The sequence below is a fragment of the Gnatocerus cornutus genome, unplaced genomic scaffold (genome assembly GCF_029298725.1).
Source record: "Gnatocerus cornutus isolate USDA-ARS CGAHR unplaced genomic scaffold, icGnaCorn1.1 ctg00000023.1, whole genome shotgun sequence".
In the NCBI taxonomy this organism is placed as follows: domain Eukaryota; kingdom Metazoa; phylum Arthropoda; class Insecta; order Coleoptera; family Tenebrionidae; genus Gnatocerus; species Gnatocerus cornutus.
Window position 1 is genome coordinate 419,681 of NW_028275375.1, and position 19,949 is coordinate 439,629.

General features: G+C 31.8%; 1 protein-coding gene across 2 annotated transcripts in view; it reads left to right on the top strand.

Moving 5' to 3' along the window:
* The window catches only part of LOC148166169 (carbonic anhydrase-related protein 10-like), a 159,639-nt gene that overhangs the window by 25,935 nt on the left and 113,755 nt on the right, over positions 1 to 19,949 (top strand). The window contains exon 1 of one of the 2 annotated variants that reach the window (XM_088049019.1): positions 1,707 to 1,891. The exons of the other annotated variant lie outside the window; for it this stretch is intronic. Within the exon in view, the coding sequence (XP_087905145.1) occupies positions 1,843 to 1,891 (49 nt within the window). The 5' untranslated portion in view covers positions 1,707 to 1,842. Of the gene's footprint in view, positions 1 to 1,706; positions 1,892 to 19,949 lie in introns of those variants that run through there. 2 annotated transcript variants of the gene reach the window in all.

Below are 19,949 nucleotides of genomic sequence, written 5' to 3' on the forward strand. Positions count from 1 at the left end.
ATCCCTCTAAGTTTCATTCTTGTTCTCCTAAAACTAGCGAAAATACGAAATTTAAGACGAAATATTAAAAATTTTCAGTTTATCAATAATAAAAAATTTTCAAAAAAATTGTTTCTTGTTATAAAATTTTGAAATTTGGCAGCGTTAATAAGCCTCGCAACAGGAGTAATGCCTCCAAAATTTATTCTTAAATTTCTAAAACCGGGAATAATATGAATTTTAATTTAAAATATTGGAAAATTTTGTTTCGTTCCAAAATAAAAAATTGATAAAAAAATTGTTTCTGGTTCGAAAAATTCGAAATTTGGCTAAAGTAATAAGCTTGTTAAGGGTAGTAATGCCTCCGAATTTGATTCTTAAATTCCCAAAACTAGCGAAAATACAAATTTTAATATAGAATATTGTAAATTTTTAGTTCGTCCTAAAATAAAAAATTCTAAAAAAGCGATTTCTGGTTCTACAATTTTAAAATTTGGCACACCAATTATGTTAAGAGCAATAATGTTTCCTAATTTGAGTTTTAAATTCCTAAAATTAGCGAAAATACGGATTTTAATATTGAATATTAAAAATTTTTAGTTCGTCCTAAAATAAAAAAAAATTAGAAAAGCGGTTTTTGGTTCTAAAATTTGGAAATTAATTAGACTAAATAGGCGGGCGAAAAGTAGTAACGCCTCCAAGTTTCAATCTTATTTTTCAAAAATTAGCGAAAATACGAATTTTAAGATAAAATACTGGAAAATTTTGGTTCCTCTTGAAATAAAAAAATTCTAAAACATCTGTTTCTGGTTCTAACATTTTGAAATTTGGCAGACTAAATACACGTGTAAAGGACAGTAATGCCCCCAAATTTCATTCAAAAATTCCTAAAACTGGTAAAATACGAAATTTAATATATGTAGATAATTATTAATTACCCACCAGAAAATGGGGGCGAAATCCGCAGTTTTGTGGAAACTCAGTACAAAAATCTTGGCGTTTTGCTCGCTTCAAAAAGTGAGAACGGACTAACAGAAATAAGTATGGCTTAATACAATTGTTCCTCACGTTGAAACTTGAAAAAATCCAATTCAATGCACTTTTTATAAACCGTGATGAGTTTTTCCCATGTGTCGTTATTTCAATTATCGCGTTTTTATAAATTCGGTCGCATATTTTCCGCTCTTTACTGCAATTACGAATTGAAACTTATTACTGTGTTGACAATCAGAGAGGTGATTAGCACGACACAATTTGAAAATTCACTCCAAATGTGAGAATAAAATGACAATTCCGTCGTTGCAAAATCCGCTAATGATACTCCGGTAAACAGAGTCTACAATTACTTAAATTCCAGCGTTGTTGCTTAAATTTATTATGAGTATATTGATCGGATAAGATTCAACTTGTTTACTCATAATAAAATAAAAAAATTCTCCCCTGCTTTGAATCAACTGTCACCTCTTTCATTGAAATGTAATTCGAAAACTTTCGGTCATTTCCCGCCTTACGAAATCCCGACTTTTTAATTTTCCCGGATAATCCAGAAATTAATTCCTACAACTATCATTTAAGCTCCGGCCCAATGTTTCGAAAAAAATCAGGTAAAAAAAATAGATAATCTGCGCGTTATTCTTCGTCCTCATTGGGCGAGGTGTGCTTTCTCCGCCAATCCAAATCCGGGCCGATCTCCGGAGCGCACATTTCTACTCAACTCCGGCAGTTTGCGCCCGGACTCTGTCTGCAAGGGGTGTTTCACCAGATGCTCTGAACACATTTTCACGCGACTGCTATGCTCATCCGGAACACCAACGTGAGAGTTTTTCGTAGGTTAGTTTGTTCTTGAAAAATGTGTCGCTGAAGATGCGAGCTGCGACGAGCTTCGTTCTTCTAGTCACCTGCGTTTTCTACGGTAAGCGAGTTTCTGTTTTCGGTAAAATAAATAAATAAACGATCTTTTCGTGGTGCCGTAATTTCCGAGCTTGATTATTATTGAAATTTAAACGGTTTATTTCGCCGCTTTGCTAAAAATTTAAATAAATTTATGCAGCACGCGACTGTATTAGTGCTTTGTTTAAAATAGGGAATAAATTAAAAGCAGAGGCGGATATTTTCATAAAAAATACCATTATGGTGAGTAACGTGGAATTATTTGATGTTACTTTAGATTTTTCGTGCTTTTGATAGAACCAATCAAGTAATGTACTTTTTAAGTGTTTACACATTTCATTCCCTAAATTACTTATTGATTGTAAGAACTCGAAAAATTTACGTACCAAAACACCAAATTTACTCATTTTTGGTTCAGAAACTGCAACTTTTTAAAACCCTCAAAGTACGCTTTTGCGGTTATTAACATTTTTCCGGGAAACCCCCAAAATCTACATGAAATTGGTGCGACGGCGATTATGAAAATTTTAGGTGCTTTCGAGTTGTTTGTATCCTGTCAGACCCCAAATTAACGACTGTTAAATTTTCAGACGGAGCTTGCTAACTCGTTTTTTCAAATTTTCCAATTTCAGGTATTCGGGTTCAATCAAATGTATTATTTATGTTGGCAGTTTCAAATAAGTACTTAAATTTAAATGTTTAAAAGGGTTAAATATACTCGAAATGTTCAATTTTAGAAGCTCTTTTTGTTTAGGAATCCAAAATGATGTGAAATTTTTCGGATTCAGATTCCGGGAGTCTTTCAGATTCCTAAAATTTTTCGAATTCTCCAGTTCCTTTGCGTTTTGCACATCCGTCAAATAGTTGAGATTCCACTGATGCCGACAGTTCCTTTGCCCTTTCTTATTCTTTAATTTGTCTATTATTCGTTTTATTTATTTACTGTCTAACACTTTAGTTTCTTTATAAACATTTAGATTGTCTAGATTTGACAGATTTTGTAGGCGCCAAATTTAAAATGCGACTCTGTGATTGGTCGTTCAGCAGAGCTAGTTACCCACTGCTGATTTTTTAAACACAATTCCTGTGAAATGTCAAACAAGAACTGTCACATCTGTCAAATTTTTACCAAATTGTGTTATTTTTCCTGCAGGAGGTTTTGAAAGGGAGAAGTTAGATACCTGTAATGACTACATGTCAATTTTGATTAATAGATGGCGCCACGAGCAACTGACCAGTTTTTTAAAATCAAGTGGTAGAGTTCTTGAACGACATTTTCCACTACTGTTGAACTACTAATAGGAGGTTATTTTAACTACCAATAAATGATACTTAATAATTATTGACCTACAAGGGGTAATTTGTGTCTACAATGTAAATGCAGTATGATATGTAACAAGTGTTTAATGTCACATTAGTCACGAGCGGAGCGAGTGTTTAAGTACAAGTGTCTAGATAATTTTAAACGTGTTACATACTATACTTTTTCTACGATCTTAAATTTGAAACCACAAATCAATTTCCAACCAACTGTCAATTTCAACTCGTGACTAAAATGGCAACTTAAAACGGAAGTGGAAAATAGTATATTGTGTAACAAGTTTGTTAGTCACGAGTTTAATTCGGCACGAGCGGAGCGAGTGTTTAAAGTACGAGTGTCTAGAATAGTTTACAAACGTGTCACTTACTATACTTTTTCTACGATTTCAAATTTGATACCACCGGAATCACAAATCAGTGGCTAACTTCAACTCGTGCTAAAGGTATTTTACAGATTGCATAAAAATAAAAAGTAAAATAAAATAAACAAACCGCTCTATAATTAGTCAATGTAATTTTTTCTTTTGTTTTGTTAATGTCATTGATAAACCTACAACAGTCGTCATTATGCTTGAACTTTCAATTTATGAAAAAATGTGGTCCAAGACTTTTTCTTTTTGCCCGCCACTGTCCATCTGCAAATAACAAAAACAAATTTATTGCTGATGCTACTACAGTTTCGTGACAATTTGACAAATGACAGTTCTTGTTTGACATTTTACAGGAATTTAACAAAAACAGCATTGTTTAACTGGCTCTGCTGAACAACCAATCACAGAACCGCATTTTAAATTTGGCGCCCCTGCAGGAAAAGTGAAATTAAGCGATTTCCGTGAAAAATCTGCGAAATGACGACCGAACTGATTTGAAATTCATGATCTCTAGGAATTTTTTAGCTTAGAATCTAGGGATAATTGAAATTTCGATTTGACAACACTGAAAATAACCTACAAATTAAATTCAGTTCACAATCTGACAAATGTGACAGTTCTTCTTTGCCATTCCGCAGATGTTTTTAAAAATCAGGGTTGTGTAATGCGCTCTGATATCGACCAATCACACAGCCGCATTTTAAATTTGACGCCTTAAAAAAATTATCTGCAGGAAGATGGAGGTTAGGTTTAAATAAAATCTGATAGCCATGTATCTTTAATTAAATTAGTTATATTCGTTAGCTCCTGGCTAAGAATGGTCGCGTTTATTTCTGTAGTCTAGTAAAATATTTATTAACTACATAATTTAACATTTCCATTTATCACGGTACAAAGGGAGCAAAAGATAATTTTCTCATGAAAAACAATCCTCGTAATTAGCAAACTGTTGATAGAACAAACATTGTTTTAAAACTAATAGTGAGTTAATTGAGAAGAGAAATAAAAACAAACATTTTGATAGGGATCTACATAAATATGAATAAAGAAACAACACAGACTAATTAAAAGAGTTTATGTTGAAACACCGAACTTTTAATTAGGGACAAAGTATTTGTTTATATAATCGGAAAAATCAATACTAGTGAAACTAGTGAGAGAAAAACGCTTGTGAAAATGTCCACAATTTACTTAGTTTTTCGTCGAGCGAAAGATTTTCTCCGATACCGGCACTCACTTTCCATGATCCGGAGGATTAATATAATTTATTACATCGGAGGAACACGGAATTTTAATTCTTTAATTCTCTCGGCGAACAGTTTGTTTTATTTCTCTCTCGGAACTTATCGACGCCATCCGAATATGTTTGGTTATCTAATAAGTCGTTAATTAATGAGACTCGATAATTTATTTAATTTGAAGAATAAAAAATTCGTTCCAGTTCTGATTTCGAGGATTAATGAACTGTGCGGAATCCTGGCACACAATTGTGATTGCAATGATAAATAATAAACATCGATACTCGTACGCCATAATCAGTATCAACAAAATTTGAACATTCATTTCATTACTAGTCGAATCTACAAAATAATTAATGAGTCATCGATGTTTAGGACTTGCGGAAAAATCATTTCTACTTTCGAAATTCATTTGGATTATTTGGTTATTATGAGTGTAATGGCATATCCCATTAAAATTTATATTCGTATTACCGGCGTTAATTTATTGTGAGCGCTGCAATCAAATCTGCGTCCTAATCGGATTGCGCTTGAAATATTTTTTCCAGTGAGCTTCCAAGGAGTGTGTCATGTCTAGTTTAGTGTTTCAGATAACAAATTAGCAATTCAAATGAGTCTCTTCGCCGTCCTGAGGATTTTAATGTGCATGCATGGTCAGCCTGATTTAATACACTCACAATCTGCATCTACTTAAACTCGCGCAAGGAAAAATCGCAGACTTTATGTCCTCCTAGTAAACACAATAATGGAAATTAAACTTAATGCTGTTGTTCCAGGTAACTAAAACTTTCGTTAGCCGAGAAAGAAACTTCCAACCAAAGCAAACATTTAAAGTTAATTTGCTCCTCGGCCGTCTTAATGACCAATTTTTGCTCTAGTTTCTTTACGAACGCCACGTTTGCTGTCAATGTTTCCCGAAATTGAAGATGACAACTCACAAATAATTCGACGTTTGCATGGAAAAATGTATGACTGTGGGCGATACCTGAATGTTAAGCAGACGCTTATTAACGGTAAAATGATTTTTGTTTGTGCATCAATATTGGTTGCAAATATCTGTCATGCTTTATTAAATATTTAAACAGAATAAATGAACTTCCCGTCGGCGGAAAATTGGTGATGATTTGGAATTTTCATGTCAGCTAGAGCGCTCTCGACGTATGATTTTTCACTCATAGAATATAAACCGCGCGTTTGTTTAATTTAATTACATTAGGCGATACGAAATGTTGTGCTTAAAATTTGTTTTCTATCACTGTTAGTTTGGCTACTCGTTAATTCAAATTCCGGTCTACATGGCTGTGATAAAAATATCTCAGTTTATAATTTAAATTTTATGCAAATTGTGATTTAAATTTGAGAAAAAAGTTTCTAAATCGATTATTTGTTGATATTCGGAAAAAATAAGGACAGTTTTGGAATCAGCGTGAAATTCTGCGTAAAATGAGCTTAAATTTCCTTAACAAATAACCGAGATGTCGACCGAACTAGATTTTCTGAGGGTGTTTTTAGAGTCATTTTTAAGACGCTGTTTCGGGGCGAAAACTGCATGTAATATTATTGAATTATTTATCGATCGAAAGAGGAGCTTGAAATCTATCTACTGGCCAAATTTCAGATCGAAAGGGCAAATAGTTTACGAGGGGCGATCGAAAAACGAAAAATTGAAAATTCTTCATCGATTGAGTCGCAAAATTTATTTGCCCAAAAAAATTACCACCGAATTTTCGACTTTTGACGGCGGATTTTAAAGTAAAATGACTAGAGAAAAACGATGGTGAAAACCGTTTCTCAAAATCTTTCGTAGTTTCGGAGATGAGCTTTGAAAATTTTCCAAAATTTAATATCTGAAACTTTGATTGCTCTCAACTCTGTTATTTTTAGGCCGCTCTTAACGATTCTCACCTTTTTGGATTCTACGTAAAATTCTGCGTAAAATGCGTATTATTATAGATCAAAATTGATTCATTAAATAAACGAGATATCAACTGTATTAATCAGAGACGAAAAGTAGCCAACTTCCAACTGAAAAAAATAAAATTTCGTCATAATTCCGTAGGTATCGAGCGAAAATCTTTTCCGAAGCTTTAAAATTTTGGCCCTCCAATTTCAAACGTCTCTAATTTAGTTATTTGTTGACAGACAAGAAAAATAAGGGCCGTTTTGAAATGAACGTGAAATTCTGCGTAAAATGAGCACTAATAGTTTAAAATTACTTTGAGAATAAGCGAGATGTCGAGTAGTTTACCAGACGCGGTCAATAATCAAAAAATGTATTTTTTTTCATAGTGGGAGCCGTAATTTTTTTTTAACCAAATTGACTATCGAATTTTGGATATCTGCGACCGCTTTCTAGACAAAAACATCGCGAGAAAAACTATGGCAAAGACCGTTTTTTTCTATCTGTCGTACTTTGGAGATATTGAGCATTGGAAATTTCGCAACTAAAATTCATTAACTCAAACTTTAATCGGCCATAACTCAACTATTTCTTGTCGCATATAGATTCTGGGCTCGGATTTGGAATCCTAGTGAAATTCTGCGTAAAATGAGCACTATTAACTTATTTTTTTTCCAAAGATGAGCGAAATATAGACCGAAATCGATTTTTTTGGGCTCAATTTATCAAGATTTATGCACTTTTTAAATTTGGCGGGACCTAATATCCTATTGGAATCTATAATAATAAATAATAATAAATCTGTATTTGTGGTAAAAAAACAACAACAAAAAAACTTAGACAAAATAAAAATAAAATAAAATATTCAAAAAAAAACCTTTTTATCACAAAAAGGGCCAAAAGGCAGTAGAACTGATCAAGGTTTTGACCCTATGACATAATAGAAAATACAAATTTTTTAATAATAACAAAAAAAATATTATGGAGACATGAAAGAGAAAAAAAAATAAACAAATACATAGAAGAAGTATAAACAACAGAAAAATTAATTAATAAACATTCGATATTTTTTTTTAAAATTGCTGATAAAAGTGCTATTCAGGGACATTGTTAATAAAAAATACAAATCCTCACAATCCGTTAAAATTCTAATTTTTAAGGCGTCGCGACGCCAAAACTATTGCCGATACATAAAATTTTTTTTTGCCAGTTACTGATAGTCGGCACGTGGCTTGGCGGTGCCTGTGTACAAATATCCAAAATCCTTCATGTCCATTTTCCGCCTTAGATAACAAACGACGTACTAATTCATAATCCTTTTAAAGCGATGTTTTATGTCACTTAGAATTTAATAATGTGAACGCCGCCGTTAAACATTCTTGCATTTGAGATGACATTGACAAATGCAATAATTTATTTTCGAGAAAAATGCTTCGGCAACAGATTTCCCTGCAAAAAACCAAGTCGTGGTTAATGCAATTTTTGCACTCTAAAGCAGTCAGTTCTGGTGATGTGTTATTAAGTAACAATTCTAGACTGTGCACTTGTCGTCTACAAGTCGTTGAAAGATAAAACTGACATCTTACAGCCTTTGCTTTCGGCTTCAATTTTCGCTCGTTGTTGAATTGCGGTAATAGTTGGGGGCCTCGGAGTCTGTACGATGTCAAACCGACTTCCTGCCAACGATTTATAACAGTTTGGTTGGATATTCGGCGACCAGTTGTGGTTTGCAGATCTTGTTGCAGATGGTGCGGCATTGCGAAGGATCCGGAACTTGAAAAAATCGCGAATTTAGACCGGCGCATCCACCATTTTCGCCCCATGGCTTTGCGCTAATTACGATTCGTATTAACAACGCAATTTCCCCCGAAAAATGCCCCACAACGAAAATAAAAAGAAGCTTCGAATATTACCCTCAAATGACCCGACTTTTGTATAGCAGATTACTCCTATTCAACATTTCGCTCTCATTTTCATGGGGAAATGAAACGGCGGAATAATATTATTTCGTTAAGGTTTAAATAACAGTTGAATTTACTGTGTAAAATAAGAAGTAGGTAATAAAACTGCTTTTAAAAAGACCACCTCGTTTCGTAATTTTCCTTTGCAACATTTTATCTCTTCAGTAGCCAGCTGAGGATCCCAACATTTATCAAACTGCGTTTAACGGGTTGGGGTGGTATTAGATACAAATAAAACAATTTCCATTTTGGCCCAGAAACTGGAAGTTGAAGTGGACGTGGCGCAACTTGGCGAAATTGGGGCGGCGAGGGGGTAAAAATTGGAGAATTAATCATTGAGGACACTACAGTCACCAAAATTTCACCATAATTCCGTTGAAAACTAAAAATGTTGCGCATAGAAAACTTTTTTCCAAGTCTCTGGGAAAGTTATTTGAAAAAATTTCGAAAAGCAAACAATTTAAAAAAAAAATTTGACACTTTTTTGCAAAGAACTCCTAATTGGTCCTTTGATTTTTTTATTGTAATACGTCATTATAAAGGTTGAGATTTCTGCTTTTTAACGCAGTGTTAAACAAATTTTTATCTCTTGCTATCTAGAAGTTACAAGACAAAGAGTGGAGCGATGTTAAAAATGTTTAAAAATGGTGGATGCGCCAGGTTAATTTTTCATTTTAATTAACAAATTTTGGATGGAATTTGTACCGCAGCACTTCAAAGTCATTTCTAAAGCAGAATTGTCTCTTGATTCCAAATCAGGAGCCCGTTTTGTTCTACCAGGTCAGGACTCTGAGATATTTGTAAATTAAATGCCCATCACTTTTGGTTTTTTTAGTTTTGCTTAACAATTCGCAATCTTGTAAAACTCTATTAATACATCATCGGAAAAGTATTAAAATAAGCTTCGCAACAAACTAAAGAAGTTACCGGGAAAGTTAGTTTTGGCCAAGATAATTGAGGAAAACTAATGAAAATTTCGAAAAACGAATAATTTTTGACGCTTTTTTGGAGAAATTGGAACTTCCATTTTTTATTGCAATACGCCTTCATAAAGGCTGAGATCTCTGCTTTCTAATGCGGTGTTAAACAAATTTTTATTTTTTGCCATTTGGAAGATTCAAGTCAGAGATTGGAGTAATGTTAAAAAAAGTTTAAAATTGGTGGAGGCGCCGGATTAATTTATTTTATTTTAGTCAACAAATTTTGCATGGGATTTGTAGCGCAGCAGTCGAAAGTCATTTCTAAAGTAAAATTGTCTCCTGATTCTAAATCTGAAGCCCGTTTTGCTTCATCAGGTCAGGATTCGGAGATATTTGTAAAGTAAGTGCCCCGCGCTTAATTTTGATTTTTTTAGTTTTGCTTAACAACTCGGAGCTTTATGAAACTCTATAATACATCATTACAAAGAGAATGTCCAACAAACTATAGATGTCGTTAGTTTTGGCCAAGATATTTGAGGAAAACTGATGAAAATTTCGAAAAATGAACAGTTTTTGCAAAGAATTCCTGAATTTTTATTGTAATACGTTATTGTAACGGTTGAGTTCTCTGTTTTCTAACGCGGTGTTAAACAAAATTTTTCTTGCCTTTTAGAAGTTGCAAAACAAAAAAAAAAGGTTTTGTTAACTTTCGAAGATTTTTAAAAATTTTGATTTGACCCCACACAAAATTGTACTTTTTTGATAAATTTGATTCACTGCTCATAATGGAAGATCACAGATAAAAATTCTACAGCAACTGTTAAAAAGTTGTTGGTCGCGTTTTTTTATAATTTAATGAAATTTAAACACGTTTTCGTTTCAATTTTGATAAAATTTTCCGTAGAATTTATGATGATTTTCATTGGTTGCTGCCATCAGATTGTCCGGAAAATAAGTTCTAGCAGACACAAATATTAAATTTTTAGTGCCATCCACCTCTTCATTTTGTGCCAACTTTCCAACTGCTTAGCGAATATTTGAGTCTAAAATTCTGAACAATTCTTTTTAAAGATTTCCACAATTTTTTTTGGTCTATAAGCAAACTAAGAGCTATTCATCATCTTCAAGAAGTTTCTAAAATGTGTTTTTCAGTGCTGCGTTAGCATTGAAGTCATTTTAAAACTCAAAATGTGTCTAGAAATTTGAATTTTTTAGGCAACGGCGTTGAGTTTTTAAAAAAATTGTCTCAAAAATAAAAATGTTTTTAATTTTTTGGAAAACTTCTGAATGTTTTTTGTTTTGTAACTTCTAAGCCATAAGAGATATCAATGCATTGGTCGGCGAGTCAAAAAGGCAAGATCTCAGCTTTTTCAATGAAGCATTACAATAAAAAATCGATGTAATAATTCTTGATTTACATGCAAAATTGCATATTAAAATCACTAAAATTAGCGAATTTTTGGACATTTAAAAATACCATGAAAAGTACTCATTCTATCGCTGAGTTTTATAGGTCGTTTAAAAGCCAATTAAATTAGCTTTCAAAAACTTTGTAAGCAATCCCATAACTTTGCAAGTTTCCAAGAAAAAAATGACGAAAATAAAGTTTTGTGCAGTGGAACCTAAAAAAATATTTTTTCAAGATCATCTCTGAATCCAGACCTGTGTTTGTGTTCAAGAAAACGCATAAGTTTGCAAACGTGCAACACGAAAACTCGCAGTAGGTAAATCTAGCAACAATAGAGAATACAGGGGATATGCAGAATATAGGGATTAGAATGTTTCCTAGTTGTAAGCCGTTCCTCTGGGAATGTTCTTCCCTATTATAAATTAATAACAACAGATTTTAAATGGGAGAGAAATGGAAATTTAGTTGATTACAATCAGGGAGTGACCTGCGGCCATTATTGGAAATATTCAGTTCAGTTCATTTTTTTTTAGTTTGAAACCGACATTGCAACGTAATTTCTTAACCGCCATCCCCTCGTAAAGAATTAGCGCGTCCATGGCGCCTTCGATCGCGCCTAAACACATCAGAGGGAAAGTAGATTCCCGAAATAATTGCCGACATACTTAAGAGGAACAGTAAGCAAAGCGGGGTATCTGTAATCTGCACCCTTGTTTCCTTCGCTATTTGCGGCCGACCGAGCCATTTTCAGTCCTTCCTTATCAGCCGCTGGTACTATCCCCCATTCTGTCTTTATCCGTTCTTCCGCCAACACTTCATGCGGAATTTCCATGTATAGTGAAGGCTCTAAGGTGCTCTTAACCCGGAGCTGCTTAAACCACTTGTCAATTTACAAGGTGTGGATTTTGGTTTAAGCAGGAGTTGCTCTGTAAATTGTTGCTTTGAACTTTCTCCATCGGTTTAACTGAATTATTACCGTCTTTGCAACTCCATTTCGATAAATACTTGGCGAGAGATCGATCGTGACGCGTTTTTAGGGAATTTTTGGTTCGTGTCTGCACACATTTTGTGTGCGTATTATCAGTTCTGATACAACAACTTAAACACGATAGTCTTCATAAGTAAATGTACCGGAAGACGGATATCTTTGTGCATGCTTAATTGCTGTTCCTATGTTGCTATTGTAGGCTAGATGTAGATCCTCTGATAACTTTGAGTGAATAATGCGCCCCTAACAAACTTTGGTCAATATACAAGGTGGTACTGGTTAAAGCGCCAGTCTACAAGACAATGCCAGCGAAATGTGCAATTATTTATTATAGTCCAGGCCAAATAAACATGAACTTTGGAATAATTCGCATAAAGCTGAATTTTTGTGTGGACTTTGATTTTATTGTTCTAAACAAATTGTCAAAAGTTTCTGAGCAATTCTTGGTACACAAAATAGCAAAAGTGTGTTTCACGTGTACACTATTTCAGTTTCAGGATAAAAATTTGACAAAGTTACGAAATTTAAGTGAAAGTCATGAAAATTTTTAGTTTGTCTTTGAAATAAAAATTTCTAAAAACTTTATTTTTTGCTTAAAAAATTTGGAATTTAGAGCAATAAATTAGCAAGTCCATAGTAGTAAAACCTCTAAATTTTACAGATTTAAAATGTAATCTGACAAAGTTACGGAATTTAAGTGAAAATCATGAAAATTTTTAGTTCGTCTTCGAAATAAAAATTTCTAAAAACTCTATTTTTTGCTTAAAACATTTGGCATTTAGAACAGTAAATTAGCAAATCTAAAGTAATAAAATCTTTAAATTTCACAGTTTTTAATTGAGGTCTGACAAAGTTACCAAATTTAGGTAAAAGTCATGAAAATTTTTAGTTCGTCTTTGAAATAAAAATTTCTGAAAACTTTATTTTTTGCTTAAAAAATTTGGAATTTAGAGCAGTAAATTAGCAAGTCCATAGTAGTAAAACCTCTAAATTTTACAGATTTAAAATGTAATCTGACAAAGTTACGGAATTTAAGTGAAAGTCATGAAAATTTTTAGTTCGTCTTCGAAATAAAAATTTCTAAAAACTCTATTTTTTGCTTAAAACATTTGGCATTTAGAACAGTAAATTAGCAAATCTAAAGTAATAAAATCTTTAAATTTCACAGTTTTTAATTGAGGTCTGACAAAGTTACCAAATTTAGGTAAAAGTCATGAAAATTTTTAGTTCGTCTTTGAAATAAAAATTTCTGAAAACTTTATTTTTTGCTTAAAAAATTTGGAATTTAGAGCAGTAAATTAGCAAGTCCATAGTAGTAAAACCTCTAAATTTTACAGATTTAAAATGTAATCTGACAAAGTTACGGAATTTAAGTGAAAGTCATGAAAATTTTTAGTTCGTCTTCGAAATAAAAATTTCTAAAAACTCTATTTTTTGCTTAAAACATTTGGCATTTAGAACAGTAAATTAGCAAATCTAAAGTAATAAAATCTTTAAATTTCACAGTTTTTAATTGAGGTCTGACAAAGTTACCAAATTTAGGTAAAAGTCATGAAAATTTTTAGTTCGTCTTTGAAATAAAAATTTCTGAAAACTTTATTTTTTGCTTAAAAAATTTGGAATTTAGAGCAGTAAATTAGCAAGTCCATAGTAGTAAAACCTCTAAATTTTACAGATTTAAAATGTAATCTGACAAAGTTACGGAATTTAAGTGAAAGTCATGAAAATTTTTAGTTCGTCTTCGAAATAAAAATTTCTAAAAACTCTATTTTTTGCTTAAAATATTTGGAATTTAGAACAATAAATTAGCAACTCTAAAGTAATAAAATCTTTAAATTTCACAGTTTTTAAATGAGGTCTGACAAAGTTACCAAATTTAGGTAAAAGTCATGAAAATTTTTAGTTCGTCTTTGAAATAAAAATTTCTAAAAACTTTATTTTTTGCTTAAAAAATTTGGATTTTAGAGCAGTAAATTAGCAAGTCCATAGTAGTAAAACCTCTAAATTTTACAGATTTAAAATGAAATCTGACAAAGTTACGGAATTTAAGTAAAAGCCATGAAAGTTTTTAGTTAGTCTTCAAAATAAAAATTTCTAAAAACTCTATTATTTGCTCTAAAATTTTTAAATTTAGAGCAGTAAATTAGCAAGTTTGAACTAGTAAAACCTCCAAATTTCATAGTTTTAAAATGAAATCTGACAAAGTTACGGATTTTAAGTAAAAGTCGTGAACATTTTTAGTTCGTCTACGAAATAAAAATTTCTAAAAACTCTATTTTTTGCTCTAAAATTTTGGAATTTAAAGCAGTAAATTTGCAAGTCTAAAGTAATAAAACCTCCAAATTTCATTGTTTCAAAATGAAATTTGACAAAGTTACGGAATTTAAAAGTCATGAAAATTTTTAGTTCGTCTTCGAAATAAAAATTTCTAAAAACTCTATTTTTTGCTTAAAAAATTTGGAATTTAGAACAGTAAATTAGCAACTTTAAAGTAATAAAATCTTTAAATTTCACAGTTTTTAAATGAGGTCTGACAAAGTTACCAAATTTAGGTAAAAGTCATGAAAATTTTTAGTTCGTCTTTGAAATAAAAATTTCTAAAAACTTTATTTTTTGCTTAAAAAATTTGGAATTTAGAGCAGTAAATTAGCAAGTCTATAGTAGTAAAACCTCTGAATTTTACAGATTTAAAATGAAATCTGACAATGTTCCGGAATTTAAGTAAAAGCCATGAAAATTCTTAGTTCGTCTTCGAAATAAAAATTTCTAAAAACTCTATTTCTTGCTCTAAAAGTCTAAAGTAATTAAACCTCCAAATTTCACTGCTTTAGGATGAAATCTGACAAAGGTACAGAATTTAATTGAAGTGAAAATGAAAATTTGTAAAAATTTCTTAATTTTTACGTGTCCGAAAACTTTCAAACTTGGCAGTTTTACTAGTTCTGTAATTTGTAATCACTGTAATAAATTACAGAACTTTAGAACAAAAAGGAAAAATTTTAGAATTTTTTTTCAAGAACGAACCGGAAATTTTCTATTACAATTCGTAGCTTAGCTAGTTTTAATGATACAACATTCAGATTTGGAGGTTTTTCTACATTTACCATTCCAATTAACTGAGCTAAATTATGAAATTTTAGAACAAAACAGAACAATTTTAGATTTTATTTTGGAGGACAAATCGAAAAGATGAAAATTTTCTTTACAAACTCATATCTCGGGTATTTTTAATGTTACAACATTCTAATTTAGCGGTTATTCTACTTCTAACATTCTTATTGACTGAGAGAAATTACAAAAATTTAGAACAAAAATGGACAATTTTAGAACTATTTTTTTCGAAAGCAACCCGCATAAATTCAAAATTCCCTTTTCAAACTCGTATCTCGAGTAGTTTTACTATTACAACATTCAAATTTAAAGGTTTTCCTACTTATAGCGTTCCGATTAACTGCGCAAAATTAGAAAATTTTAGAATAAGAGGGAACAGTTTTAGATTTTTTTTTTCAAGGCCAAATCACAAAGATGCAAATTTTTTTTACAAATTCGTATCTCAGTATTTTAATTATTACAACATTCAAATTTTGCGATTTTTATTGACTGAGAAAAATTACATAAATTTAGAACAAAAATGGACAATTTTAGAATTTTCTTTGAGAGCAAACCACAAAAATTCAAAATTCCCTTTTCAAACTCGTATTTCGAGTAGTTTTACTGCTACAACATTCAAAATTGGAGGTTTTCCTACTTTTCTCATTTTTAATAACTGAGCCAAATTACAGAATTTTAGAACAAAGAAGAACAATTTTAGATTTTTTTTTAAACCGACATGATGCAAAATAAATTTACAAACTCGTATCTCGGGTAGTTTTAATGTTACAACATTTCAAAATTGGAGGTTTTTTTTACTTCTACGATTTCTATTAACTGAACAAAATTACAAATTTTTAGATCAAAAAGGAACAATTTTAGATTTTTTGTTGAGGACAAACCGAAAAGATGCAAAATTTTCTTTACAAACTTGTATCTCGGTTATTTTTAAAGTTACAACATTCAAATTTGGCGGTTTTTTTACTTCTTACCTTCCTAGTAACTGAGCAAAATTACAAAATTTTAGAATAAAAAGGAACAATTTTAGATTTTTTTTTCAAAGACAAACCGAGAAGATGCAAAAGTTTTTTTACAAATTCGTATCTGGGGTAGTTTTAACGTTACAACATTTATATTTGGATGTTTTTTTACTTCTAACATTCTTATTGTCTGAAAAAAATTATAGAATTTTAGACCAAAAAGGGACAATTTTAGAATTTTTTTTTCGAGAGTCAAACCGGAAAAATTTAAAATTCTCTTTTTAAACTCATATCTCGAGTAGTTTTACTCTGACAACATTGAAATTTGGACGTTTTCTTACTTCTAACATTCTTATTGTCTGAGAAAAATTACAGAATTTTAGAACAAAAAGAATTTTTTTTAGATTTTTATAAGCACGAGTCAGAAATATCCAAGATGTCTTTTTCAAAGTTGTATTTCGAGTAGTTTTAATTCTACAACATTCAAATTTGATAATTTTACAACTTCCAAAACTCTAATTAACTGCCAAATAGAGAATTATTAATATATATATTATTAAAAAACGTATTAATGACTGATGGTAAAATTGTAAACATTTTGTTTGGAACAATAAAATGAACGTCCACACAAAATTCCGAGCTTTTGAAATTTTTGTGTCTATTTTGCTTAGACTATTACTGATCGTAACCAAAAGGTGGCGTTCGGTAGTTTTAACACTGCCATTTTCGATGTGCTCATAAAGTGTGACAAATCAGAAAATTGTCGAGTCGAGGAAACAAATTTCCCAAATTGTCACAGTTCATGGGATTCGCGTTGGGAAACCCCTCACTCCCCTCCCGTCGCTCACACTCTGTGAAGTACAAGAGCCAATTAAAAGAATTTTCTTGTTTATAAAATATCCACTTAAGTAAGTAGTTGTCTTTATTTAAAGTTTCAATAGAGCTTATTAGAGAAACTCGTTATGTTACCTCACTCAAACTTCGCACAAACTCCGCATTGTGTTGAAACGAATTTTTCTGCAATTTCGCCCTAAATACTACTAAACAGACAGCGACTCGTCGTGTTGACCTGATAATTCGCCGCCTAATCATCGACAGAGGTGCACTTCCGGCTTCAGCTTGCGTATGCACAACTTAGAGCTTAATTTCCCCTTTCAATGGGGCGCTTTTAAGTAATTTATGTTGCATAAAAACATGCAGTGTCTGCACTACGTGCACGTTACTCGCCCATGTGTGAATATGATCCCGAACCGTCCTGATAAGACCTGTTAATATTTCTCATTATCCCGTTTTATGACGGGGAACCCTTGTTAAGGGCTCAGCATTCGGGTTTTACCTCTCTTACTTCCTTATCAGTTTATTCAACCGCGCCGTTGCTTAATCATATTTCTAACATTGGCGTCGCACAAATAAGACGAGGCAACGATTTCAAACAATTATTGGGCGGCGGCTTGGAAGGATTTATTTTAATTCTCTTTGGCGGGCGATGCGGATCGGCTCCATTTTCTTCTTATTTTCAACACTTTTGGAACGAAATTTCAGGGCCGTCTGAAAGAGCAGCTCAAATTCTATGAGTGCATGAAATTTGACAACTATCCGTCAAGTATTTTAGAAGAGATGGGCAAAAAACGAAGAGATTGTTGCTACGGAGTGATTCTTTTCAATATTAATCAAAGGCGGCGTTGAAATTTTTGGTTGACATTTCTTAAACTAAGTTTGTCTGATGACAGGTTCATGACAGTTACTTTTTGGAGGCATTGGCGTAACATTTCGCCCCCAAACCTCAGTTGATTCTACGCTCATGTGTCAACTCTTCAATCAGTGTGGGAATTCGCTAAGACCTACGTGCTAAAATGCAAAGCCACTCTGATTAGAATTAAAAATAATAAGAAATTGTTTGAAAAATGGTGGATGCGCAGAAAACTTTTAATAGTCAAGAAATTTTGAACGAGGTGAAAGTCAATTCTTAAGAAGAATTTTCTCCTAAATCTAAATTTGAAGCCTATTTTGCTCTATTAGGCCAGGAGATATTTGTAAATTAAGTATTTTTTGAATACTCCTTGTTTACTTTTGTATTTTTCGGTTTTGCTCTATACTACTCTATAATAAATTATTGGAAAGGTAATTAAATAAGCTTTCTAACGAACTATACAAGTCCCCGGGAAAGTCAGTTTTAGTCATGATATTTGCAAAATTTAAAAAAAACCTGACACTTGTAATCTTGTAATTTTGACAGTTTTTATACCCGAGTGATAAAATTTAGGGAACTTGGTACCTTTGAGTCATTAATTCTCTGTTCCAAATATCAAAATTTTGGAGCAACGGAGACAATTTTTGGGAATTTTTATTTGTAGAATGGACTAAAACTTTTCAACATTTTCTATTAAATCTTGTAATTTTGACAGTTTTGACGCCAGAGTGTCAAAATTTGGGCAACTTGTTAACTTTAAGTTACTATTTCACAGTTCAAAATTTCAAAATTGTAGAACAACGCGGACGAATTTTAAAAAATTTTATTTATAGAATGGACCAAAAATTTCTAACATTCTAGATTCGCACCTTTCTTTTTGGTAATTTTGTTGCCAGAGCAACAACATTTAGGGAAGTTGCTGCTTTTGAGTTGGTAATTGACCATGCTAAATTTCAAAAATTTAGACCGATGGGGACAAATTTTGGAAATTTTTATTCATCGAGCGGACTAAACATTTCCAACATTTTCTATTGAATTCTAGAATTTCAACAGTTTTGGTGCCACAGCAATGAAATTTTAGGAACTTACTTTTTTTTAGTTGATAATAGATTGCCTTCAATTTCAAAATGTTGAAGCAACAGGAAAAATTTTGAAAATTTTTATTTATAAAATGGACTAAAAATTTTCAACATTTTCTATTGAATCTTGTAATTTTGACAGTTTTGACACCAGAGTGTCAAAATTTGGACAACTTGTTAACTTTAAGCTACTATTTCACTGTTCAAAATTTCAAAATTGTAGAGCAACGCGGACGAATTTTAAAAAATTTTATTTATAGAATGGACCAAAAATTTCTAACATTCTGGATTCGCACCTTTCTTTTTGGTAATTTTGTTGCCAGAGCAACAAAATGTGGGGAAGTTGTTGCTTTTGAGTTGGTAATTGACCATGCTAAATTTCAAAAATTTAGACCGATGGGGACAAATTTTTGAAATTTTTATTTATCGAGCGGACTAAACATTTCTAACATTTTCTATTGAATTCTAGAATTTCAACAGTTTTGGTGCCACAGCAATGAAATTTTAGGAACTTACTTTTTTTTAGTTGATAATGGATTGCCTTCAATTTCAAAATGTTGAAGCAACAGGAAAAAATTTTGAAAATTTTTATTTATAAAATGGACTAAAAATTTTCAACATTTTCTATTGAATTCTAGAATTTTAACAGTTTTGGTGTCATAGCAATAAAATTTGGGAAACTTGCTATTTTTTACTTGGTAATTGATTGCCTTAAATTTCAAAATGTTGAAGCAACGGGAAAAAAATTTGAAAATTTTTATTTATAAAATGGACTAAAAATTTTCAACATTTTCTGTCAAATTTTGTAATTTTGACAGTTTTGACGTCAGAGTATCAAAATTTTGGGAACTTGTTAACTTTAAGTCACTATTTCACTGTTCAAAATTTCAAGATTGTAGAGCAACGCGGACGAATTTTAAAAATTTTTATTTTTAGAATGAACCAAAAATTTCTAACATTCTGGATTCGCACCTGTCTTTTTGGTAATTTTGATGCCAGAGCGACGAAATTTGGGGAAGTTGCTGCTTCTGAGTTGGTAATTGACCATGGAAAATTTCAAAAATTTAGACTGACGGTGACAAATTTTGAAAATTTTTCTTCATCGAACGAACTAACCATTTCCAATATTTTCCAT